The sequence below is a fragment of the Misgurnus anguillicaudatus genome, chromosome 25, assembly GCF_027580225.2.
Source record: "Misgurnus anguillicaudatus chromosome 25, ASM2758022v2, whole genome shotgun sequence".
NCBI classification, from domain to species: Eukaryota; Metazoa; Chordata; class Actinopteri; order Cypriniformes; family Cobitidae; genus Misgurnus; species Misgurnus anguillicaudatus.
This window is the reverse complement of record NC_073361.2, coordinates 31,677,767-31,704,817: the sequence shown is the minus strand read 5'-3', so window position 1 is coordinate 31,704,817 and position 27,051 is coordinate 31,677,767. Positions and strand designations below refer to the sequence as shown.

Sequence of the window (27,051 nt, the reverse complement as noted above, 5' to 3'; positions counted from 1 at the left end):
ATGAATCTCTTCATCATCACCTTCATCTGGATTCTTGGAGGTTTTATTCAAGGTAACAGAAATTCATATTTTTTGTTTAGATAATATTTTAACTCTTAGTTTTCTTTTTTGAACAAATTTGTTTTCTTCTCAACAGAATCCAAAGGAGTTACTGTAACTCAGAGTAAAGCTCAATCTGTTTCTGTTGGACAAATCGTCAATATAAAGTGTACAACTGATACTGGAATATATGGCGATAATTTATCTTGGTATCAGCAGAAACCTGGAGAAGCTCCTAAACTCCTTATTAAGTATATAACTACTCGTCATGGTGACACTTCACAGAGATTCAGTGGCAGTGGAGCATCTGGTGGTACAGATTTTACTCTGAGCATCAGTGGAGTTCAGCCTGAAGATGCAGGAGATTATTACTGTATGAATATACCCAATGTCAGTGGTTGGATGTTCACACAGTGATAAAGAGTCGTACAAAAACCTCCTTCAGTCAAACTGCACAGATACACCTGACAGATACTGCAGCTGCACACACACACACACACACACACACACACACACACACACACACACAGCTGGTCTGTGTTTGTGTATAAAACAGCAGAGTGTCTCAACACTAAATAAGTTTAGTTTGTCTGAAACTATAATCAATCATTGAGTTTTCATTTCCAGCTGAATGTTGTGTTTTGAAGTGAAGACTATCAGTGACTTCAGACAGAAATCTATGAGTGTTAGAGACGAGCGAGTGATCTCTCTGTTCAGTCTGATAAAATCACACACGAGTCTTCTGTAGTCTGATAACTAAAACTGAGAAACTCATGAGGAGCTTCTTCATTCAGACCATCAGATTCCTCAACATTTACATTTATAAAGTATTCATCTTATACACAGACTATAGAGAGTTTGTCAGATTTCACTGTTATAGTTGTGTATTTATATATCTGTGAATGTGAGAAATAAATCTTGAATGATGAAGTGCAAGTTAAAAACATTTCTTCATTTGATCTTCTCTAAATATTCAATATATTAATCTGACTTCTGAGATCAGACTCATTGTGAAGTGTTGAATCTGATCAAAGCTCATTTCTTCATCCATCAGTTAAACTCATCAGCGTCTCATTTCAGAGAATAAAGAGTTAAAGAGTGAAACTGAGAGTTCAACTCATATTTGTATCTTCAGGATGAAGAGATTCAGTTCCTCTCAGAACAGAGCAGATGTTCATACACAAGAGTTTGAAAGATAAATATAAACTACATCTGCAGATGTCTTCATGCTTCATTGAGTGAAGTTTATTTATAAACAAACACACGAGCCAATGATCAATATACTCATTGTTCAAAATCAAAAGAAATCACAAGACAAAGAAGCAATATTTAATATTTCTTTATTGAAAAGCATAGAGAATGAATAAAGCAGAGAGACAGAGTGTTGTATGAATAGTTGTTCACTGTTGATGTGAGACATGAATGAGAAGAAGAGATGAGAAGAAGAGAGGATCTACTCAGAACACAGATCTTTCTTCACTTCTCCAGTGACTGTCTGACCTTCCCGACTGATCTCACAGATCACTGAGTCTCTGTTGATCCATTCTTGTTCAGTGAGAGTCAGACTGCTGCTCCAGCTGTACAGACCGCCTTATTTCTGAAGGACTCAAGCTATGTTCTCCTGAGATCCTGACATCTTCCCATTCACTTTCCAGCTCAGACTCCAGTCTGAAGGGAAACCATTGCTGGCCACACACATCACTGTTGCTGTCTTCTTGCTGGAAATCTCTTCACTGGACGGCGGCAGGACGATCACTTTAGGACGACTTACACCTGACATACACAGATACACAGAGAAAAGATCAAGAGATTCAAAAGAAATCAAATAAATCCATAATAAAATATATATTCTGTTTTTGAGTTTAAAGGCACACCAGGCAAGTCTGAGTATTATTTCTCTACTAGCTCCCCCTAGTGTCTGGGAGTAAATGCTTTCTATATCTGAGACTTTACAAGACTGAAGGACACCGGGTCGGATACAGCGAACTTGCAAGTGGGGTATTCTTCCTACAGACGGTAGGGGCGGGCGAGAGGGTCTTCATTCGTCCTGTAATGAGTCATTTAACCATATACCGACTTACGAAGATGATTTATTAACATAAAAATGCTGCCTTGTGTCCCTTTAATATCATATCATCAATTAATATCATTTACTCTGTTAATGCACTACACTTATTATAATACAAACACAGTAATAATAAAACAATATTTTATATGAATATTTGTTTTCTGTGACTCAAGTGTAGTAACAACAAGGTCATGGGTTTGATTCCCAAAATCTGTACAATGTCTTGCATTGTAAATCACTTTATATTAAAGCGTCTCGCAAACACATAAAAATGTCAAAATACCAAAATTTCTTGTCAGTGCTTGTAGTTATTTATGAAGTTCACTTTAAAATTAATACTGAATTTATTTGGTCAGTAACAGAGTCTCAAGATGTCTTCTTTTAACACGTGTTTATATGAAGCGAGTCTGCGGCACCACACAACAAAAATTTAAGTGCCGCTGTCAGACACCCGGATCTCAAAATATGTTAATAGACAAATAAATTTGTATTTAAACTTCAGAAATTTTATTCTCAAAACACAATGACTTCAGTCTAGAAAAAATCTTACAAAAATATAACACATTTAATTTTTAACTATAAAAATTAAACACCTAAAAATAAAACACTTTAAATGACCTCTGTGCATGAATCTTTCTATCAAAAAACTTGTCTTGCTTTAATTTTCCATGTGAGAAATTACAAATTATTAATGATTTTGACTTTTTTCTGGAAAACTAACACATTTAACCCTGCATGATAATAATTTTAATATTGAGCATTTAAACAACATTATGTTTATTGCACTGAATTACATGCAGTCTTCAAAACACTCTTACTAAGAATTAAAAATAATAAATAGAAGATAAATAAATGCTTCAGAATATAACCACATGCTAAAAAATCTATCTAAAATTATTTTATTTTATAATTTTTGTACTTACTGCCGATGTCGAGTCTCGTGCCGGGGCCGAACGTCCACCACAGTGATAGAAACAAATCGAGCAGCTGTACAAAAACCTCTGAACGCTTCACTAACTCTGACTCTATAACAAACACATCATATCACAGCAAATATTCATACATCATAGACTTGTGAAGAAGTGTAAACACATGTAACACAAGAATAAAAGTGAATTTAAAGACACATGTCTGTCTGTAGTAAAACACATTTACTGAATGTTTGAACTTCACAATATTGAAGACACAGAGACACACAAGACATCATAAACGCTCCTGATATCTTCTCATCTAATCTCAATGTGTTATTAATAAAGACTGTATAATGTGTTTCTATGAAGATAAAGCTCTGATGTGTGTTGAGTTTATTTCCATAGACAAACACTTTGCATTATCATCACATGCTTCAGTGCTCTGAGTCTTTATAACTGTCTGACACAAACATTTTATAACACAACATCATTACAAAACACACAAACACAAATGAATTTCTTCATCGTCTTCATTTGGATTCTGGGAGTTTTTATTCCAGGTAACAGAAGTGAAAGCTTGTTGTTAAGTTGAATGTTTTTGACTCTTTTATATTTCATTAAACATCATTTTCTTCTCAACAGAATCCAGAGGAGTTACTGTAACTCAGAGTAAAACTCAATCTGTTTCTGTTGGACAAACAGTCAATATTAAGTGTACAATTGATCCTGAAATATATAGCGATCGTTTATCTTGGTATCAGCAGAAACCTGGAGAAGCTCCTAAACTCATCATTTATGATATAAGTAAACGTCATGGTGACACTTCACAGAGATTCAGTGGCAGTGGATCATCTGGTGGTAAATATTTTATTCTGAGCATCAGTGAAGTTCAGACTGAAGATGCAGGAGATTATTACTGTATGAGTGGACACTATGGTCCAGTGTTCACAGTGATAAAGAGTCGTACAAAAACCTCCATCAGTCAGACTGCACAGATACACCTGACAGATACTGCAGCTGCACACACACACACACACACACACACACAAACAGTAAAGTAAAGACACAATTTTAACACACATCAGACTGGTTTGCTTATCTAATGATCTGAGTAATCTGATCCCAGGTTTGCCTACATTATGTCAGAAACGCTGTCTGATTTTAAAATATGAAGTCATCAGTTCTTCCTATTATAGACGATTATAAAATTATCATGCAGATGTTTAGACAATTTCAAGGATTTTTACAGTAGCCTACTGGCAACACTGTAAAAATTAAACACAGAAAATTAAACGGTTCTTGAAAACTCGTTGACAAACTTGTGGCACTTCATAATTTATACAAGCTCATCGATGTAATATAATCTGGCTGACATCTTCTTCCAATTGTTATTCATGGACATAGGCTTTCCTTAAATATTTAGTTACAACGTTACGTTTAAACTGAGTTTAATGGTGCAACGCAAAAACATTTAGTAGTGCGTAAGTTGTAACTTAGTGCCCATTTATGTCATAACTAAGTTGTAACTACGTACAGCTGGTGCAACCGGGCCCTGAAGACATACAAATAGGTGTGGTAAAAATATAATCCATATAAATCCATTTTGAGCCGTCATTTCTCTAAATGAGTGTTCATGTAATTGAAAGTAAACAACTGTACCTGATGGATGTGGCAGGGGCTGCGCTGATGTAAATTATAGTGTTTGTTTTTAAAAATAAGTTTGTTTTTAGTTAGTTATTTAATGCTATAAAAACGATGGTGTCACATTATGATTGACAGCTGTGATATGCGCATTCTGCGAGGGCGGGGCTTGATTTAGTGGCTTTACTTCCTGCTTGTCAGGATCCTGCCAGATCCTTGTTGGTATTTAGATCAGTATGGCAGGGTTCTGACAGTACATTGTTCTATGTAGGAGATGCATGGTTTAGTATTGGTTTATTCTGACCTCGCATTTCCCTGGTCTCGTCACTTTTTCCCCGATTCCTTACATGTAATGATTTCCAGGTGTATGTAATTTATTTTGTCCCTATTTAAGAGTCCTTTGCTGAGTCCCAATTTGCATATTATCCGTACTAAATGGTATGCGAAACTAGTATTAGTACGTCCCAAATCGGAGTATGTTGAAATGAGTATCCCAAAGATACCCGGATGGTCTACTATTTCCGGTTAGAATTCGAAGTGCAGATCAATGCACACTCTAATGGCTAATATTGCCCACAACCCATTGCGTGCGGGAGGGAGGAGCTTAACCACACTGATACTGTGGCTGTACAAATGTTAACTTTATTAGTCCAACCATAGAAACATGGTTCATTTTCATCAGGGTATTTTTGAGTTATATACATAAGTATAAAATTAAGTATAAAATACGTTAAACAATAGTTATACTATAAACTTGAAATATTTTGACTTTAAAATAAGTAGCTTTCGTTACACACATTGCACATGAACCTCAGAACCAGCCGCCTCACAAACAACCTGCGTTTGGTTTTAATGACGCTCTGCTTCACTACTCAACTTGGTAGAACACATTGTAAAATATCTCGAAAAAAACGATGGGAATAGTAAATAAAATTATATTGGACATAAGAATGAATGAAATATTGTTAACAGTCGTGGTGTGCATAACTAGGCAACACACTCAAAAGTATGTACATTTTCCTCACAAAAACAGTACATACTTTTAGGTCGTAGTATTAGTAGGCGAATTGGAACTCAGCACTTGTGTTTGTCGTCCAGTGCGAGTTTGTCAGTGTTACTTTGTTCATCGAGTTGTCTACCAGTGAGTGTTGCCGTGTATATCTCGTGTTCCTGTTTATGTTTAGTGTTCCCCTGAAGACGCCTGGAATATTCGCTTCTGAAAGGGGGGTACTGTCAGGATTTGGAGGAGGATGAACCCAAGCACGGACACGACAGGTACAGTAACAATTTATTTAAACAAAACAGAATACAAAACCCACAAGGGGGCAAACAGGACAGGGCTAACACAAATCAAACAAGACTACATTAAACACTATCATTTAAACTAAAAACACTAAACATAAACAGGAACACGAGATATACACGGCAACACTCACTGGTAGACAACTCGATGAACAAAGTAACACTGATGAACCCGCACTGGACGACAAACACAAGGACTCTTAAATAGGGACAAAATAAATAACATACACCTGGAAATCATTACATGTAAGGGATCGGGGAAAAAGTGACGAGACCAGGAAAATGCATGGTCAGAATAAACCAATACTAAAACCACGCATCTCCCACATAGAACATTGTACTGTCAGAACCCTGCCATGATGACTAGATCTAAATACCAATAAGGATCTGGCAGGATCCTGACACTGCTCACTACTGCGCAGGACTGGTCCCGAAATCGCTACTGCGCAGACTCAAGACCCAAGATGTCAGCGCCGTATCAGGACACTGGCGGCTTCACTTTTCACCAATGGAAGAGAGCGAACGAGCGTCGTCCATCTTTTTTTACAGTCTATGGTTGCTACATGGTTCCTTAGCTAAAATAAGTCAATGCCTGTATGTATGCAATTGAAAAATAAAATAAGGATTTGTGTGAATGAGGAAAATACCGCCTGTTTGAATAAATACAGTATCATACAGCAATTTTGAAAAATGGAGTAAATTACTGTATATAATGTATGATGTTACAGAAAATTCCCATAATGCAATTTAAATGAATTACAGTTATTTACTGTATAAATAGTTTCATACTGGGTGAAAATTACAGAAATGTCTAACAGTCTAGTTTTATACAGACCTCAGGTTTAAGGGGTTTATGTCTGTATATATGTGTATGTGTTCATGAATCTTCATGTTCCTGTCAGTTTAGTGAAAACCATCTTTATAACTTCATAAATGACTAACAGAATTTATTGAGAAGAAGTGAAAGTGTTCAGGTTCACAGTATTTAACAAACAGTAAATGTGAGATGTGAAAATCAGATTTGCATTGATAGTGTTGAGTGATTCTGATCCTCTCAGCTCTGTCTCCTGTTAACATCTTCAAACCACATCAACTTTAGTTTGCTTTTAGCACTTTTTTCTAAAGTTTTTAAACAACTCTTAAAGGTGCAATTTGTAAGATATTTGCAGTAAAATCTCCAAAAACCACTAGGCCAGTGTTTTATATTTTGTCCAGCTGATTACTATCAATATCTGTAATGTTTTCAACTACCTGTAAATCGTGAGAAAATTTCCATTCAAAACATTGACACGGGGCAGTGCAGTCTCCTATCAATGACGTTAATATCCATGTGACCCTTTGTCACCGCCTTTACTGACGTAAAAACCACATGACAACAGTGGTTGAGCTTGAAAAAATAAAATGGCGGCCAAGGAAGCGGCTGGAGCACAAATTTAGTGAAAATAAACGTATATTTTCACTTTTTAAGCATTTTAATTGCATTTCTAGCGAGAAATTAGTATTGTAGTTTTCAAATATGTGATTAGTTATCACAAAGGCGCTCTCTGTTCATATTTCAAACACGCTGCCTTTGAAGTGGGTCGGAAAGCCTTTCTCTGAGCGGCCTTCAGGCCTCCGAGTCCGAAGTCATGTCCTCATGAGGCAGCGAGGCCACAAGTCCTCACAGTCCTCAATGCCTTGAGTTTTCGGACGCAGCCAGTGTTGTGGACAAATGCGGAACTATGCAATTGCTTATGGACTTATGGATATCTCAGTACCGTCTGCCGCTGGTTGTGTCAGCTCCTGTAAGCGTACGGGCTAACCAAACGACTCAAGAAGAGTTTGGAACAAAACGAGGGAGGATCAATTTGTTGTTGCATTATCTGGATGGAGAGAGCTTCACGACAACATTTAACTAGACCGAGATTTTGATCCTGCTTGTGTTTTACGCGATGGGTGAGTTGTTTTGATTCGTAACCCTTCAAAAAACGTATGCTATTATATTGAACACAACATTAGTGTGTAGATTGTAATCAGCGCGTCTTCCCGCGGACAATATGCACATCAAAAGGTATTGTACAGCAATATAAATGGTCATTTTAAGACACTTCACAATAAGATTTGTACTGTCAATACATTATGTGAAAAATCATTGTAGATTGTAAGTTGAAAACTTAATTCTGTGCTGTGTTTACCATCGAATTTGGACTAATACTGTCATATCAATATGACTAACAATTTCGTTTTGAACATCACATATAAACTTACATAATGAAATAAACCAGTGTTTCCCAACCCTGGTCCTCGGGCACCCCCTCCCAGAAAGTTTTAGATGTCTCCTTAATTAAAACACCTGATTCGACTCATCAACCTCCTTCCAAAATGGTAAAGACGTGTCCCTAACAAGCTGATGAGTTAAATCAGGTGTGTTTAATAAGGAGACATCTAAAACTTTCTGGTAGGGGGTGCCCGAGGACCAGGGTTGGGAAACACTGAAATAAACGATGTCATCAAACGCAACATTTATAAGACTTGATTACCTTATCCATCAACGTGATTTCTCGTTCTCGTCTGATTGATGGCTAAAGTTAAAGACTAAAAATCCCATAATTCCACGCTGCTTCAGAGCGTCAGTAAACAACATCATTGTTTTTGTTTGATCTGGCGCCATCTTTCGGCGCATAAATACAAATTGTATCTTTAACACTTCAGCAAAGAGGTTTTGATGAATGACACTGATAAATGAAGCAGTTCAACACAAATGTGAGATGTTAGGACATCAGGAGTGATCTTCAGGAGAGAGCTCAGATCAGACATCACAGATCTTATGAAGTGCTTCATGATGACATCATGAATCAAACGTCATGATAATAACATGCAGGCATTTTATGCTAAAGGCTTTTGCAGAAGATGTTTGCCTTTCTGAGTGATGCTATTAGCACAGAATTGAAGACTGAATATCTTGTAGAGTCTCAGAGTTTCACCTGATCATCACCCTAACATCTGACCTGAGATCAGTGGACTGATGCTTCTGATCACAAACTGCTGTCACATCCTTACAGTTCTCACATGAGTTTCATTTAATGAATCTCATCATTACTGTAAACTCTTATTATCTGTCTCTTATCTGTCCTGTTATAGTCATCAGTGATGAGTTTATCTGCTGTTTACTGACCTCTAGTGACAAACTTTATACACTAATGTTATCGTTGATGACCTCTAGTGGATGGGTTCATATGGGGGACAGATGTTTACAGGGATTTTTGATAGCACACAGACACTAAAATGATAAAATAACACATGTGCTTTACCCCTGGGTTATCTTCATTAACCCTCTGGGGTCCGACCATTTTGGGACACTCTCAGAGGTTCTGACATGCTCTTACATTTGGTCTTTTTTCAGTTGCTTTAAAACATAATAATGGGAAGTGTCTCATACCACTGCGTTCAGCACAAACTGGGCTAAAATATTATATGAGCTACATGTATGTATATGTTTGTATTTTTGAGAGAAAAATGTTTATGCGTGGTTTTTAAAAAAGCAAAAGTTTTAAGTCACTGATATAAGTCCACAAAACCCATACTAAACATGTTTTAACAAGACTTTCCTAAACATAATCTAGTAGTCTAGAGTTTTTTCTTTAAAATGATGTGACAATCACCATGCCTACTTATTCACATAAAACAATGTATTCATTTAGAAATTGTAAGACACTTTTTGTTTAGACGGGCTGTATGCGAGAAGGATTGATTGACAGCAAGCAAACAAAGGCTCGCATAATGAGCTGCATAATAATGAGGCAGGAATGTGAGAATGAACTACAGTGAAGAATGTGAGGACAAATGTATACATGTTTGTTTGAGGTTTATTAAGTTAACAATATAATCAAAATAGAAATGATGGTTAGTAGGACATTTTAAGTTTATTTGGAAACATACCCTATTCCTAAAACTTTGTATAAACTAAGAAACTGATACACAACAGAGCTGTAAACTTCATGTGGCTCATGTTACCATATAACTTTGTCCAAAAAGTGTTTTTCAACTTCATAGTTTTGTACTGATGAGAGAGATGCAGACCTCTAAGAGAGTTATAAACAGCTGTTAGCAGGGCTGGACTGGGACAAAAATTCGGCCCTGGCATTTTGGCCCAAACCGGCCCACACTACATATATTTACAAATACCACCCATCTTTGCACGCCTTTAAGCAATAACAACTCCAATTCCATAAAAGCACTAAGCCCAATTAATAGCAGGTAGAAAAGAGTGAGAGTTGACACAACAAACACTTCTAGAACGTGTTATTTATTAATGCAGTAAAACTGTATAATCCACATGAATCCTTAAACAAGCTTCATCCTTCAAACATTTGTAAACATTTTTGTTAGGTCCTAAAAACACTATTCACTACACACTGCAGCCTATAATAAATAATGAACACAACAAAAATATTCCTATCTGATTAACTGTCATATTATATGTTGATTACAGTTTTTCTGAATTGCTAAAACACTAAACCCCAATCTCTGAACCAAATTCATAGCGGCCTAAACACATTCGTCATGCACTCTTTTGGCTAAACTCTAAACAAACTTCTGAGTAAAACACACATTTTACACTGCAATGAACTTGTTTTATAAATGCTAAACACAGGCAGGCTGCTAAAGATGAACACAACTACAACTCAGTTGTCATCAAGCAAACACAACAACTCAAAATTGTACACGCTTTTTTCTAATGGTATTCTTTACCAATTGTGTGGATTGTAAACAGTCTGAGAGGCAGATGAAGAGTGTCACGGGGTGACGACTTTTCAGGGCGGAACCAAAAGTTGAGGAAGTTTGGTTCCGCCCGGATGTTTCCGCCCCGACCGGAAAAATAGAAACACCGGACATCCGGCGGCTCCGCGAAGGTTGTAATCAGCCGATTGGGCACAGCTGTGCCTAGTTAAAGAGATCGCCGGGTAATTGGATAACGGGAGTGTAAAGAGAAGTATAAAAAGCACAGTTAGATGACAGTTGGAGTGGAGTGTGTGCTGAGGAACGGAGCTGTGCTCATTGTTAGACGTGGTGACTAGCTATATTTCTCTCTCTTCCCTCCTCTCTTGTTGCAGTTACGGTGGACCGGCTGGATTTAAGGAAGAACCCTACGGGTAGAAAAGGAACTCTGGTCCAACTAGTATTTTGGAAGGAGTAAAGCGAGAAGGGATTTGACCTCGTTACACATCGTAAACAAAAGGCTATCCGCTGTGAGTATGTCCGCTGGTGTAGCATAACTGGCAGAAACTTACATTGTGTGATCGTTGGAGTCTTCTAGGATTAGGAAGGCGGCCCTACCCCTATAATTAGCGTGGTGGGCGAGCTGCTAGAAGCATACATTCCACACAGCCACAGCAACGCGACTTTGGTCTGGTCGTTTTGCCATCGCCTCTACGTTAGCCCCAAGCACAGTGGAGGATATCGGGCGTTTCCCTTGTGGTGTTGCACTTACAGTGTGGTGAGTGAGACTTTATAAATCATAAGCTTTTTCACGTCAGAGTGGTGCTGTGTATTTGCTGTGGGTTGCTGTGTGTCTTGTCAGAAGCCCCGCACCATCCATTCTCTTCCCTGGAAGGAGGACGGAGGGGCCAACGACCTCAGACCTCATTGCCATCATACGCTGTGTGCTGTTTAAGAGTACGAAGAGACGCAGACCAAGAGCTGTGAAGGACTGTGAGTAAAGTATTAGAAGCATTTGTGGTGCAAGCTTACCTGTGTTTGTATTATCGCAGAGTCGGAGGCGAAAGGGTCCGCCGCCCCCGTGGTCTCCACGAAAGGGCGCCCCTATCCGGGATTCGATCGGCCTACGGACAGTGGGGATAGGGCAGCGCTCGACCCGGCAAGGTGGTGTGTGACCTTCGCCCCCCTGCTGACCTACTGAAGAACCGACTGTGAACGCGATACTTACCCAGAAAGCTGTAAGCAGCGGAGCCGGTGAGAAAACATTCAAAGATCAGTAACAGTGTTTCTGTGTCCTAGCGATCACCTGTGGAGAGAGAGAGGGAAACGAGAGGGAATCAGTAAAGAGCCGACTGTGAACGTGATACTTACCCAGAAAGCTGTAAGCAGCGGAGCCGGTGAGAAACATTCAAAGTTCAGTAACCGTGTTTCTGTGTCCTAGCGATCACCTGTGGAGAGAGAGAGGAAAACGAGAGTGAATCAGCAAAGAGCCGACTGTGAACGTGATACTACCCAGAAAGCTGTAAGCAGCGGAGCCGGTGAGAAACATTCAAAGTTTAGTAACAGTGTTTCTGTGTCCTAGCGATCACCTGTGGAGAGAGAGAGGAAAACGAGAGTGAATCAGCAAAGAGCCGACTGTGAACGTGATACTTACCCAGAAAGCTGTAAGCAGCGGAGCCGGTGAGAAACATTCCAAGTTCAGTAACAGTGTGTCTGTGTCCTAGCGATCACCTGTGGAGAGAGAGAGGAAAACGAGAGTGAATCAGCAAAGAGCCGACTGTGAACGTGATACTTACCCAGAAAGCTGTAAGCAGCGGAGCCGGTGAGAAACATTCCAAGTTCAGTAACAGTGTGTCTGTGTCCTAGCGATCACCTGTGGAGAGAGAGAGGAAAACGAGAGTGAATCAGTAAAGAGCCGACTGTGAACGTGATACTTACCCAGAAAGCTGTAAGCAGCGGAGCCGGTGAGAAACATTCAAAGTCCAGTAACAGTGTCTTTGTTGTCCTAGTGGCCGCCTGTGGAGAGAGAAGGCGGCGAGAGTGAACCATTGGGCACGGACAGTGGGAAAGACCTCTACCAGTCACACCAAAAATTGTCTGCCTCCAGGAGAGAAGAAGGAGGGCGCCACGGCTAGCAGGGTCCAGGCGGGAGCCTGACGTTTCCCTCTTTCCCCGTTGACGGTGGTTGGCACCCCTGTTGTACTGTCCCTGTTTACCCGTGGCTGTAGTCTCCCTGGAGGGAGGAGAAGAAGCCATTAGTTTTAAATTTCCCTTCCCCAATTTCCCCAGTCCTTTTAAGTATTTAAATTCAATAAAGCTTGTTTTAAATTTTACCCACCTGTTTCCGTGTTTGTCTGGTCATTGGGTCGGCTTTGGGGACCTCCTCGAGGTGGGAGTTAAAAAGGGGCGTGGCTTAGTCAAATACAGCCAGCCCCTAGTGGTGACAGATTTTGGCGTAGTCGGCAGGGTCCCACCTCGAGTTGAGTAACCAAGGTCACCCAATGACTGACAACGCGGGGCCAGCAGCCCCACCCCGTGCCACACCCGTTATCATGGGCAGCCCATGGGTCCAGAGATATGGAGGAGCAGAGTCGGAGGTACGCCTGACCGAATGGAAGGCCCAACTGGAGTACTTGGCCGACTTGCAGGGCCTTAGCGCCGCCCAGCGGCTCCAATTTGTGTTGAACTCCCTAGAAGGAGAAGCACGGCGAGAGGTACAAGCCGCCCCCGAAGCAATTAGAGCCACCGCCCAGACTGTGTTCCAGTTCCTTGCTGAACAATATGGTGACCATACCCCCGTAGCTGTCCTCCGTTCACAATTTTTTAATTGTAAATAAGGCCCCCGACAACCTATTCGAGCTTTTGCCCTCAGGCTGCGGGAGCAGTTCACTCGCCTGCAAGCCCGACGAGACCATGGGCTAGGAGATGGAGAAGCTTTGTTACGCGACCAGTTCCTCCTGGGGATGAAAGAAGGCCCCGTGAGACAAAGTCTGAGGGTCCAGTTCCGGAGGGACCCCGGGCTTACCTTCGAAGATCTAAAGAAGGAGGCGCTAGCCCTGGAGGGTGATGAGGCCGAAGTAACCGAAACCCCTGTATGTGCAGCCGTAAGTGGAAACACAGCAGCGCCACCTGAACACGCAGACTGGAAGCAAGCCCTGAGGGTAGAATTGTTGAAAGATGTCCGAGAGCAGATGTCGGAACTATCTAAGACCCTCTTGGGAGAACTTCGCCAAAGTAGGGCGCGAGAGGAACCGAGGCCGGCACCCCGAGAGCGAGTCTACTCTGAGAGGGGCCGAGAGCCACCGGGACGCCCGAATCGTTTGAACCGGCCCCGCTTCGAGTGGGATGACCAAGGGCGGCCAATCTGCAATCGGTGTGGAGAACCAGGGCATTACAGTCGCCAGTGTGGGCCTCGCAGGGCATCGGAGGGGGGTTTTTAAGACGACCGGCCACAGTGGGTCGTGTGGCCGGGACCCCTAGAGAAGACCCTGGAAGACGTGAGAATTCTAGAGACCAGATGGTTGGGCACAGCCCAATGGCGGAGGTGAAGGTATGTGGCAAGACAATACAGTGCCTAGTGGATACGGGCTCTCAAGTGACATTGTTTGCGGAAAGTCTCTCGCAGGAAGTATTTGGGAAGCAGAGTGCCCAAGGAGGGGAGGCCCCCTGGCTGACGTTGCGGGGCGCCAACGGCCTAGAGATTCCTTATATTGGCTACCGGCTGACGGACTTAGAAGTTCATGGGGTGTTGGTTCCCCAAAAAGGAGTGATTATCGTGGAGGACAGATGTTTGGGTGTCCATCGAGCCCTATTAGGTATGAACGTCCTCTCCGAATGTTGGGAGGAGTTATTTCGGGCTAAGCCCGGCCCTAGGATCTCCCCTGTCGAGAGGCCCCTATGGGAGCAAGTAGTAGCCGACTGTCGTCGGGTCCAGATGACCCAGGTCCGCAGAGGCCGGGAAGAGGTAGGAAGAGTGATGTGTCGATTTGCTCTGTCTATTCCCCCTAGGAGTGAGGCCATGGTGTGGGTGAGAGTAGCCCCCCGAGGAGTTGGCCCCGAAGAATGGGTATTGGTTGAACCTCACGCCGATTGCCCCCAAGTGGAAGTAGCACGAGGCCTAGCGGCGGTCCGTCGGGGGAGGGTCCCTGTGAAGGTCCGAAACGACCACCCCTACCCAGTATACTTACACCGACACCAGCGGCTGGCCCGATTAACGGGGGTTGCGCCCCATCAGGTGAGGGAGGAGAGAGATGTTAGGTTCCGTCAGGTGTGCCCCACTGTCATCGAGGTGGCCCTGACCCAGATGGAAGCCCCTTCGAACACCGGGGGGAGGGACGTGCCGAGGCACTTGGCAGGTGAGTCCCTGCAAGGGGAAGAGTTGGAACAGGCGCAGACACAAAGACTCCAAGCCCTCCTTCAGAAATGGCAACATGTATTCGCAAGACACGAGGAGGATTATGGGTGTACTAAGGTGGTGGAACACCATATACCGACTGGAGATGCAGGACCCAGTAGAGAGAGGTACCGGCCGATCCCACCCACCTTGTATACAGAGGTACGCTCACTACTGCAGGGTATGCTGGAGCGAGGCGTCGTCCGGGAAAGCAGTAGCCCATGGGCAGCCCCTATCGTACTTGTGCAGAAAAAGTCAGGAGCTTGGAGGTTCTGTGTGGACTATCGGAAGCTTAACCTGGTGACCAAGAAAGACGCTTTTCCCTTACCCCGGATTGAAGACTCCCTTGCCGGTCTCACACGGTCTGCTTGGTACTCCACTTTGGATCTGGCCAGTGGATATTGGCAGGTGCCAGTGGCCGAGGCCGATAGAGAGAAGACCGCCTTTACGACCCCGTTCGGACTATTCGAGTGGGAACGGATGCCTTTCGGGCTCTGTAACGCTCCGGCCACGTTCCAACGCCTCATGCAGCGCTGTCTTGGAGGTCAGTTAATGGAGTCAGTCTTGGTATATTTGGATGATGTAGTTGTGTATTCCCCAGATTTCGATTCCCACCTCCGACACCTCGAAGAGGTTTTCCAGGCGATGGAGAAATATGGGCTGAAGTTGCAACCCGACAAATGCCATCTGTTGAGGCGGGAAGTCCAGTTCCTGGGCCACGTGGTCAGCGCTGCTGGGGTGGCCGTAGACCCTGGGAAGGTCTCCGCGGTAAGAGACTGGAGTGCACCCAAGACTGTGAGGCAAGTGCGGTCATTTCTAGGGTTTGTGGGGTACTACAGACGGTTTATAAAAGACTTTTCAAAGATTGCCAAGCCCCTTAACCAGCTACTGGTCGGCACAGGGCGAAACCGGGGACGGGGGTCACCCCCTATTGATTGGGATGAGTTCTGTGAGATTGAAACAGGAATTGTTACAGGCTCCTATCTTGGCCTATGCAGACTTTACCCAGCCATTTCTCTTGTATACAGACGCTAGCAACCTGGGGCTGGGAGCAGTCTTGGCCCAACGACAAGCGGGTACGGAACGGGTGATCGCCTACGCAAGCCGAAGCCTCCACCCAGCGGAGAGGAACGATGCGAACTATAGCTCATTCAAACTGGAACTGCTGGCCCTGAAGTGGGCCCTGAGCGAGAAGTTCAAGGACTACCTCTGGGGTGCTAAGGTAACGGTGATTACAGACAATAATCCTCTGGTTCATTTACAGACAGCGAAGTTGGGGGCTGTGGAGCAGCGCTGGGTGGCACAACTTGCCAATTTCGATTACCAACTGCAGTATCGGCCCGGCCGGGAACACACGAACGCACATGTCTTGTCCCGATTGCCAGAGGTGGACGGCCCCGGTGGCTGTGATGGCCAAGAAGAGGAAAGCCAGGGGGAAGGCTACCTGATAGGGGTCGTGGAAGCACCAGGAGGCCAGCAGGAGGCGGCACCCGGGAGCTGGGGTTGGGACCCCTGCCGGTGGAAAGGAAGACAGGCCCAGGATCAGGATTTATGGCAGGTGAAGATGTGGGTGGAGCAAGGCCGGCGGCCAACGTCGTCCGAGAGGCTGACCCAGACAGAGACGGGAAAGAGACTGCTGGGACAGTGGGACAAGCTGGAGATACAGGAGGGGGTACTTTGCCGAAAAGTAAGTGATCCGAAGCTAGGCGAGGAGGTGCGCCAGATCGTGGTGCCCGCCGACCAAACAGCAGCCCTGGTGTCTGCCTACCATGACCAGCTGGGGCACCAGGGACAAGAACGGACCGCATCACTGCTGCGCAGGTTCTTCTACTGGCCGGGGCTGGAAGCATCAGTACGTAGCTTGGTCCAAGCTTGCCCCAGGTGTATGTTATTCAAGTCTCGACGAGAGGCCCGAGCGCCGATGATACCCATATGTGCCAAAGCCCCCCTTCACATCATGGCGATGGATTTCCTGACCCTGGGCCGGCCACAGGACCGCTATCCAAACATCTTAGTAATCACCGACCTGTTTACGAAGTATGCATGGGCAGTCCCCACCCTCGATCAGACGGCAAGTACCACCGCAACGGCTTTATGGCGGCACGTCTTCCAAACGTTCGGATGTCCAGAGTTCTTACACTCAGACCAAGGGGCAAATTTCGAATCAAAGGTGATCCGGGAATTATGCCAGCTGTATGGGTGCACGAAGACCCATACGACGTCATATCACCCTCAAGGAAACGGCTGCTGCGAGAGGTTTAATCAAACCCTGTTGGGGCTCTTAGGGACCTTGGATCAACGGAAGCAGAGTGATTGGGTGAGTGCTCTACCGAACCTCTTACAAGCTTATAATAGAGAGGAAAACGAGAGTTAATCAGTAAAGAGCCGACTGTGATCGTGATACTTACCCAGAAAGCTGTAAGCAGCGGAGCCGGTGAGAAACATTCAAAGTCCAGTAACAGTGTCTTTGTTGTCCTAGTGGCCGCCTGTGGAGAGAGAAGAAGGCGAGAGTGAACCATTGGGCACGGACAGTGGGAAAGACCTCTACCAGTCACACCAAAAATTGTCTGCCTCCAGGAGAGAAGAAGGAGGGCGCCACGGCTAGCAGGGTCCAGGCGGGAGCCTGACGTTTCCCTCTTTCCCCGTTGACGGTGGTTGGCACCCCTGTTGTACTGTCCCTGTTTACCCGTGGCTGTAGTCTCCCTGGAGGGAGGAGAAGAAGCCATTAGTTTTAAATTTCCCTTCCCCAATTTCCCCAGTCCTTTTAAGTATTTAAATTCAATAAAGCTTGTTTTAAATTTTACCCACCTGTTTCCGTGTTTGTCTGGTCATTGGGTCGGCTTTGGGGACCTCCTCGAGGTGGGAGTTAAAAAGGGGCGTGGCTTAGTCAAATACAGCCAGCCCCTAGTGGTGACAAGAGTACTAAACTTGTGTGATTACAGTAATAGAGCTTTTTAACATTATCTGTCAATTGTGTTGTTATATACAATAAACATATATTTTGTCTGTAAGCAGATGTCCTTGATTGTTTGATTTTGCTTGAAGAGAAATGACACGTTTTGAAACAGACAATCAACGAAAAATCTACGAATCAGATACACTCTCGTAGTCACTAACACAGTCTCACCCCATGTCGTCAATATTTGACGACACTTGACCATTCGTCAATATGTGACGTGGAGGGTATACCTTTCGCGTCATTTTTTGACGAACTGGGGACTTCAATACTATTACGTCCGTTGCATTCTCTTTTCCTATTTTCTTACCATTTTCGCGTCGGTTTAGGGCCAGATTACGCAAAATTAAACAGTGTACGCGAAATTAAACAGTGTACGCGAAATTAAACAGTTGTCACCTGGCGTTGGGGTTAGAAACAGTTGTCACCTGGCGTTGGGGTTAGAGTTAGGTTTGGGTAGGGATGTCATTATGTAAATCTAACCCTAAACCGACGCGAAAATTGTAAGAAAATAGGAGAAGAGAATGCAACGGACGTAATAGTATTGAAGTCCCCAGTTCGTCTGGGTTGTAGTCACAGAGCAAAGAGTGCAATTATTTTGTTGCAGCTTTATCACCATAATTGTGTGTTTTTGACTTGGTTTTATCAAGGGGTATCTATCTAAACTTGTGTTTTGAAAGCAGTTCTGCTTACCGCAACTCACTTCTCCCTCGTCTCTCTCTCCCTCTCCTCACTGACATTTTGCGTGCTGGTGCTGCCAGTGCCACGCGCCACCATCATCATCATCATCATCACCAGCGACGCGAGTTGAAGAAAACAGTTGTGTTATTTTCCAGCGTCTGCCTGAAGAGTCTGTTTCTTTTTGTCGCGCAGTTTTTCTGCACCTCCCTTGAGTTTTTTCTCCATCTCTCTCTCTCTATTTTGACACGTGAACTGACCGACGTTGCACGCTCGCTTGCACAGAGACCAAAGCGGTGATTGGGCCAGCTTTATGTCATTAAAAAAATAACCAATTGGCTGCTGCTTAAATGTGAGTGGGCCGGTCTATTTAGGGTAAAAAAAAGGACGATGACTGGGCTGGTCCGTCATTGGGCCAGCTTAATGTCGTTTAAAAAAAATAACCAATGGGCTGCTGCTTAAATGTCAGTGGGCCGGTCTGTCTAGGAAAAAAAGATGCTAACTGGGCTGCTGAGACAAAAATAGTATGAGATGGATCGGCCCAAAAAGTATGTCGGCCCACCGGGAAACTGCCCGGTCTGCCAGATGGCCAGTCCGCCCCTGGCTGTTAGCATAAATTGTCCACAGAAATACCCTTACTTATATAACTGATGGGTAAATATGATACTACATTCATAAACTATATTGTACATAAACTTAATCTCAGATAAACATCTGCAGCAATTAATATAAACAGCTGTTTTCAGATGACTGTTTTCAGATGCCCATCCCCTTATCGTCTAGCTTCTGTTTTAAACGTGTTTCTGTAAGTGCGTATGAACTTTAAAAACACATCGCATTGTCGCGTGTGAAGCGCAATGTATGGCATTACCTTGCATGTAAACAATATGGAATCATTTTACAGCAAATCCCGCAGTGCAGCATGAGTCAAAGTTGCCATGACAGATACGAAAGTGAATAACTGTGTCTTAACACTGTACAACATGTAACAGATATCCGCCATTATGGGAGGTCACGTGTACTCGTTTGTAAATAGCCTAAGCATGTAAACATGGAATCATATTACAGCACACACTTAAAAGATACAGCAGTTCAGGCTTACTGAAAGTTTCCATGAAGGATATAAGTGAATAACTGTGTTTAACACTGTTACAGCATGCAACAGTGAAATCCGCCATTACGGGAGATCGCGTCCGTTTGTAAACAATGCAAAACTTTTTCAATCCGAAGCGTGTAGTCTGCTATGGTTGCTTAACGTTACTGTATGTAGGCTGAACTGCACAAGCCATGAGCATATTAAGTTACATGATAGCAAATATAAATGGTATAAATTAACTGTTAACGTTACTTACTTCTAATCCAGCAGTGCGTTCTCCATTGTCCTTCTTAGGTAACGTTAAAGATAAATGCTTCTCTTCCTCAATGTCCAGACATAAATGAAGATATTCCTCACGTGTGTGAATAAAGTTTATAATCCAAACATGCGGTAAAAAGTCTTTAAATCTGATCAAACTTTACGCTTTGCTTGTTATGGTTGAACAGCTCGTGTCTTCATTACCATGTCAACAGCTGTGGGCGTGACCAAATTACAGATAATGAAGTCAGACAGGAAAAACGGTACTCTCTTTACTTCAATGCAGATTACATAAACAGGCAATATTTGTTTTCGATTATATTTAGCTTGTTTAAAAGTAGACATTTCAGGCTTTCTTTGGATGTGTGTATCACGTGTGACGAGTAATCGCGGAGTTTCAATTGATTTTTGTAACGTGTTTTGAGAGACAGCTGGCAGAGACAGAAATGTCTGGATGGACACCCTGTTTATTTTCTTTATTTGACAAAAACACAAAGATCTGTTGTTATTGTGAATGAACACATATTAAAGAAGACCCTTTACCGTTTCAAATGATGTCAAACACGTAAGTGTATGATTATTAATGATGGAGTATTTTAAGTTGATTCTGCCATGATAAGGAAAAAACACGTCAAAACGCGGCCCTGCGTTTTTGGACCCCAGGGGGTTAACACTGCGTCTACCCCGAATTAAGAAGCGTTTCAGACTTGTAAGCCCAAACTGTCCTGTGGTGATCAAAGGATGGCTTTACAATTTTTTTTTCATTTTTTTTTTCATTTTAATCCAAAACAAAAGCTACAGATCACACCTTTATGGACTACAAACATGGATTTTCTTTGCAGAGATGGAGTCATGTGTTTAGAAGTAATGCAAAATAATGAACTTTTATAAATTGCAATGGATTATGGGAAGAATGCATTTATGACCAAATAAAGGCATCATAGACAAGATTTTAAACATTTCCAGACAGAAACACCCCCAGACAGCAGAGAACTGATCTGAGTAGAGACTCAAGTAGAGATTCAAAGCTTTAAAGTGTTGCAAACAGCGCCATCTGTTGGTTAATAAAACACACTGTTGTTGTTGTTAGGTTGGCTTTAAAACCAAGAATGCTGTATGTTAGGTCAGGAGGACCCCTGTATCCATTATTTAACCTATGAATGGTATCAGTTTGTGCGGCAGTATTTGACCAAAACCTACACACTTGAGAATGTTGTGACTATGTTGATCAACCCAGTCTCACCCCATGGCGTCAATATTTGACGACACTTGACCATGCGTCAATATGTTGACGCGGAGGGTATACCTTTCGCGTCATTTTTTGACGAACTGGGGACTTCAATACTATTAAGTCCGTTGCATTCTCTTTCCTATTTTCTTACCATTTTCGCATCGGTTTAGGGTTAGATTTACATAATGACATCCCTACCCAAACCTAACCCTAACCCCAACGCCAGGCGACAACTGTTTAATTTCGCGTACCTAATAGTATTGAAGTCCCCAGTTCGTCAAAAAATGACGCGAAAGGTATGGTCAAGTGTCGTCAAATATTGACCCCATGGGGTGAGACTGTGTTGTGTTGATATGTGTTTGAATCATAGACTGTAAAAAATATGGATGGAGTTTCTGTGATGTCACCCGTAAGTTTGTGAAGAGATTTTTTAAGCCAATAGTTGGTGGAGACTGCCGTCGCCATCTTGGCAGCACGTCACTGCGCATCACTCCGAAAATGGGTAAAAAGGCGGGACATGGGTGAAGCTGAGGTGACTGATTGCTGAAACCACGCCCACCTAGCTTGACTGTAGTCACAGCAGTGGCAGTTCATCTGTCACTCAACTGGCCACGCCCCTAAACGCCCTGCTAAAAAACAATAGACACCATCACAGAAATTCAATTGGGTTTATTGGTTTTATTGGAATTTTATTGATTTAAATGGAATATGGCCCAAAACACACTACAATGTAATGGTTTTTATGGTAAAGCTAATGGTTCCTATTGGTATTTTAATGGAAACCATTAGAATTTTCTGTAATGGTTTGTCAGTGGGGCGATGCAGAACTTTAAGGCTTAATATAATTTAAACTGAGTTACAAAAATATTCACCCCTAAAAGCTATATAGACCAATAACCAGCCTGTAAACATATTTATTTCTGCTGTAAAGTTGGGCATTTTAACATGGAGATGGGATTGGCTCCATTTTCCAGTCAGTCTCTATAGTGGTCAGTCGATGAATTGCAGTTTAAGTTGCTGCTTAGTTTAAATCTATGTATAATATGAGTATTTGTTTTGTTGTTGGAATTTCTTACTTTGTATTTGTTTGAAATTGAAAGTGTTGAAATTGTGTGATTATGGGTGGTGTTTGTTTTTGATCATCCTGACTTGCATAAACTTTATTATGCCAAGAACCCCCAGATGAACCGTCTGTGAGGGGCCCCCTGCCTAATATATATCAGTTTGTTTTATGTATAGTGAACAATTCCCTGTGAGTCCCCGGACCCCAGTATAAAACCCCTGCTCTAGATGATAATAATAAACACATACCCCCTTTCTGTATCACTTTGGGCTAAACCTGACTGTTTTTCAGAAAATACAGTTCAACTTCAGTGACTTCATAGACAGTATAAGGTAATAACAGTATAAGTATAAGGTAATAACAGCATCTATACTGTTATATACCGTCTTTCGGATGAGACGTCAAACCGAGGTCCTGACTCTCTGTGGTCGTTAAAAATCCCAGGATGTTATTCGAAAAAGAGTAGGGTGTGCCCCGGCATCCTGGCCAAACTTGCCCATTGGCCTACTAATCATCCCCCATAGATACAAATCATTGGCTATATCACTCTGTCTCCTCTCCACTAATAAGCTGGTGTGTTGTGGGCGTTCTGGCGCAATATGGCTGCCGTCACATCATCCAGGTGGATGCTGCACATTGGTGGTGGTTGAGGAGATTCCCCCGTTCATATGTAAAGCGCTGTGAGGTCTGCATAAAAAGCGCTATATAAATGTAACTTATTATTATTATTATTATTATTATTATTATTATTATTATTATTATTATTATTATTATTGGATCATTAAAACAGCCAATTGTCAGCATGATGTAATTTGCTATTTTTCTCCAGCACCTTTAAAATCATTTACATCTGTTATCCAAATGATGCAAAACTACTCAAGTTGTAATGCTCAGAAAGATTTATTAGTTAATTAATTTGACTCTTGATCTGTTTTAAGTCTGTTCATCATATACATTGAAAGACATCTGAGTTTTGAATTAAAAATCATCCTGTATCTCTACCACAATGCCATATTTGACAAATTCAGCTGTGACCCAATTAATTACATTTGGCACTTTTACGGTGCTGTGTGAATATAATCCCTTGATCTCATTCGCAGTGAGAACCTCATCCCACAAGTTCACATCTGTAATTTCACCTACAAAGCTCTGCTCTGCACCAAAATCACCCAGAAATGATTCAGGATCTTGACCGAGCAACACCGTGCCACCGGGACGGATGGTGTGACCTTTTCTGTATCTCTGGTAAATAGTGCGTTGTCCATTCATCCAAGCGGCAGTGAGACCGGTCGATGAGCTCCAGGTGAAGCACACGTGCGTCCCGAATGTAAGAGACGGCAAGTTAAAACGCACTCCCTCACTAGAACTACTAACATACAAACTTATGGTTCTGTTTGTTTCAATACAAACATTAAGCTCGTACGGTAAGCAAAGAGAATAACCTCTCTCTTCCTTGCAGCTCTGTGGAGACACGCATGCATAAAGTGAAAGCTGTGAGGTTTAGGGGTTTTTCTGGAGTAATTGTAACATAGCTGTTAGCGGTCTTATGTGGAAACACAAGTATTTTATTGGCAAGACCACCTGCTAAAGAAAAAGAAGATAATTAACAAACATCACTGTACAGTTTACATCCAACAGAGATGTATAACTGGTAAGTTACGACCCCAAAATTGTTACAATCTGAAAGGCATTCTGTCCCGTCTATGAAATCCAGATTAAAGTCTCACAAACAAATGATGATACTTAAAGCATCAAAGTTTGATTTCACATTTCAATCTTTGACACAATCTTACTCGGTCAAAATTAATCAAGGTTATATTTTCACAGAGGGTTCTTTGCATTATGGTGGATGATTTTATGTAAACACAAAAAAAACAACTTTAGCTGAGTTTTCACAGACTCAGTCAAATGTTGGTGGGTTTGGTGTTTTTGTTTACTTTATCAAATTTAAAGGATTACTCCACTTTCATTAAAGAAATCCTAATAATTTATAGTCAAGTCAGCGCGGCCTTACGTATTACATAATCATGTGGAAAGCTAACGTGTTACATATGTGAAATGCACATTTGTTGATCATTTTAAACAATAAACTGACACAAAGACATTAATTAGTATCATTTCACAACAACGTCTGAACGCTTCTCTTTCTCCACACTTGTAAACTGGAGCGGTAGTTTTGCATACATCATCACTGACTTTTTCACATGATAACGTATTACGTAAAGGTTTAAAAGTTTTTTTCGAATGTGGATCGTTTTGCTAGATAAGACCCTTTAGACATGTTTTAGTTCTGTTTTTAACAAACATGTTTTCATGGTGATAGATAGGAAGTAATAATAATCTAGCAATGCACTTCAGATGATTTGCTCTTAAAATAAAAACACAGTTTGAATATAGTAAGCTTTAAGTCTTTAGTAAAACCACAGTAACCACAAATTTACTGATCTCTCCACAATTATCAAATGTTATCTGTGGTATGTCCAAAAATTACCCAAAAAGCTTAGAAACATGAAACATTGGTACTGTGTTACTACTTGCATGAAAAAAACAGAGCATGAAAAATAATGAAAAAAATCATCAATGTAATATTTCAATCTGAATTTAAAGGAATAGTCTACTCATTTTCAATATAAAAAATGTTATTACCTTAAAGGGGGAGTACATGATGTTTGAAAGCCAATGTTTATATTTGAAATCACCTAAACAAACACACCCCTACCCCAATAGAATCTGGACCTTCTGTTGATAGACCCGCCCCACACATACGCAACCCGGCATTTGATTTGATTGGCTATAAGTATGTTTTGGTAGTCGGCCCGTCTCCTTTTCCAAAGCGTTTTTCAAACATCGTGGACTCCACCTTTAACTAAGAATTGTTGATACATCCCTCTATCATCTGTGTGCGTGCACGTAAGCGCTGGAGCGCGCTGCGACGCTTCGATAGCATTTAGCTTAGCCCCATTCATTCAATGGTACCATTTAGAGATAAAGTTAGAAGTGACCAAACACATCGACGTTTTTCCTGTTTGAGACGAGTGGTTGTACGAGCAAGTTTGGTGGTACAAAATAAAACGTAGCGCTTTTCTAAGCGGATTTAAAAGAGGAACTATATTTTATGGCGTAATAGCACTTATGTGAGTACTTTGACTCGGCGCAGTAACACCCTCCCTCTCCCATTATGAGAGTGAGAAGGGGAGCGGACTTTTCAGGCGAGTCGAAGTACTCCCAAAAGTGCTATTACGCCACAAAACATAGTTCCTCCTTTAAATCCGCTACGCTTAATTTTGTACCACCAAACTTGCTCGCACAACCACTCGTCTCAAACAGGAAAAACATTGATGTGTCTGGTCACCTCCAACTCCATCCCCAAATGGCACCATTGAATGAATGGGGCCAAGCCAAATGCTGTCGAAGCGTCGCAGCGCGCTCCAGCGCTTGCGTGCACGCACACAGATGACGGAGGGATGCATCAACAACTCTTAGTTAAGGTAATAACATATTTTAATATTGAAAATGAGTAGACTATTCCTTTAAGTGATTTTAAACAATTTAACCACCAAAAAGTGCTAAAGTGAGCAAAGATCAGAACTCTTTATGTATAAACGTGAGAGATAGTTGTGCTACTGTGTCTCATACTGTAGTCCATCAAAACACATCTGACGAACAAAGCACCGAAAAACAACATAATTTTTACTTTATGTGGAGCGATTGTTTATGCTACATCTTCTTCCTGAAGTTCCATTTGGAATTTGTCCTCCATCTGTGTGTGTGTGCGTGTGTTTAAGTGCAAAAGTGCATACATGGAGAGACGCGTTTCAAAAAGTGAACAATCTTTCTGTTCTTGACAGGACACATACAAGCAAAATGATCTCAAGACACCACAGTATTTATTTTCTAATTTATAACATTTGTTTAAGTTGTTTGCCAATAAACAACATGGCAGAAATTGTCCTTGTCTTAATTCATGTATAATGCTGAAAAAATCTAGGCATGTCAGAATTACAGTTATGCCGCTTACATAATGTAGCCTTTTTTAATGTTTGATGACAAGATAGAGACTTAAGAAAAATTATGTAGACTAATAATTTAAGTTTAATGCCCTAATGATCAGCCTACTTATTTGTATGTCCAACAGCTGACATGGAACGTTATTAACTTTTTTTTTATTTAAAGAAAATATAAGCAAAAAATGAGTTTGTGCAATAATCTGTGAGCACTGTAAGCATGTTTTCCATGTTTTTTGTCTTTTGTAAATGCACTTTGTTTTGATTTGTTAGCTTGAAGACAAATACTTTCCTTTTTACTACTGCTTTACATCTCATCACACGCTTCAGCGCTCTGTGTGTTTATAACAGTCTGAGTTTGTGTGTTTAACACAGTGGAAACCAACAAATACACAAAATGAATCTCTTCATCATCAACCTCATCTGGATTCTTGGGGGTTTTATTCAAGGTAACAAAAATTCTTCTTTATTTCTTTTTTAGAAAAAAAATAACTCTTGGTTTTCTGTTTTGAACTAATTTGTTTTCTTCTCAACAGAATCCAGAGGAGTTACTGTAACTCAGAGTAAAGCTCAATCTGTTTCTGTTGGACAAACCGTCAATATAAAGTGTACAATTGATACTGGAATAGCCAGCAATGGTTTATCTTGGTATCAGCAGAAACCTGGAGAAGCTCCTAAACTCATCATTAGATATATATAAGTGATCTTCATGG

General features: G+C 41.9%; 2 protein-coding genes and 1 gene segment (V, D, J or C); 1 reads left to right on the top strand and 2 right to left on the bottom strand.

The window, feature by feature from the left end:
- On the top strand, positions 1-1,231 carry LOC141362086 (Ig kappa chain V region K16-167-like). The segment is given in 3 exon segments: positions 1-52; positions 137-429; positions 1,175-1,231. Coding segments are annotated over 3 exon segments (402 nt in total).
- A 131-nt stretch (positions 1,232-1,362) lies between these two features.
- On the bottom strand, positions 1,363-3,617 carry LOC141362062 (M1-specific T cell receptor beta chain-like). The gene is made up of 3 exons (XM_073863818.1): positions 3,263-3,617; positions 3,031-3,132; positions 1,363-1,812 (listed from the first exon to the last, which is right to left on the bottom strand). The coding sequence occupies exons 1-3, from the start codon at positions 3,312-3,314 to the stop codon at positions 1,646-1,648; spliced, it is 321 nt and encodes a 106-aa protein (XP_073719919.1). The 5' UTR covers positions 3,315-3,617; the 3' UTR covers positions 1,363-1,645.
- Positions 3,618-23,227: 19,610 nt separating this feature from the next.
- Positions 23,228-27,051, bottom strand: part of LOC129426208 (C-reactive protein-like) — a 36,428-nt gene continuing 32,604 nt past the window's right edge. The window contains 3 exon segments of the mRNA XM_073864298.1: positions 23,228-23,755; positions 23,758-23,784; positions 23,787-23,918. Coding sequence (XP_073720399.1) covers positions 23,313-23,755; positions 23,758-23,784; positions 23,787-23,918 — 602 coding nt within the window. The 3' untranslated portion in view covers positions 23,228-23,312.

What these genes read in the sequence shown, in the direction of transcription:
- LOC141362062 (XM_073863818.1), bottom strand. Translation starts at nt 3,314, where the DNA reads ATGATGTCTTGTGTGTCTCTGTGTCTTCAATATTGTGAAGTTCAAACA. An exon ending in TTGTGAAGTTCAAACATTCA is followed by an intron (nt 3,133 to 3,262) that starts GTAAATGTGTTT and finishes TGTTTGTTATAG; the next exon opens with AGTCAGAGTTAGTGAAGCGT. An exon ending in CACGAGACTCGACATCGGCA is followed by an intron (nt 1,813 to 3,030) that starts GTAAGTACAAAA and finishes TGTGTATGTCAG; the next exon opens with GTGTAAGTCGTCCTAAAGTG.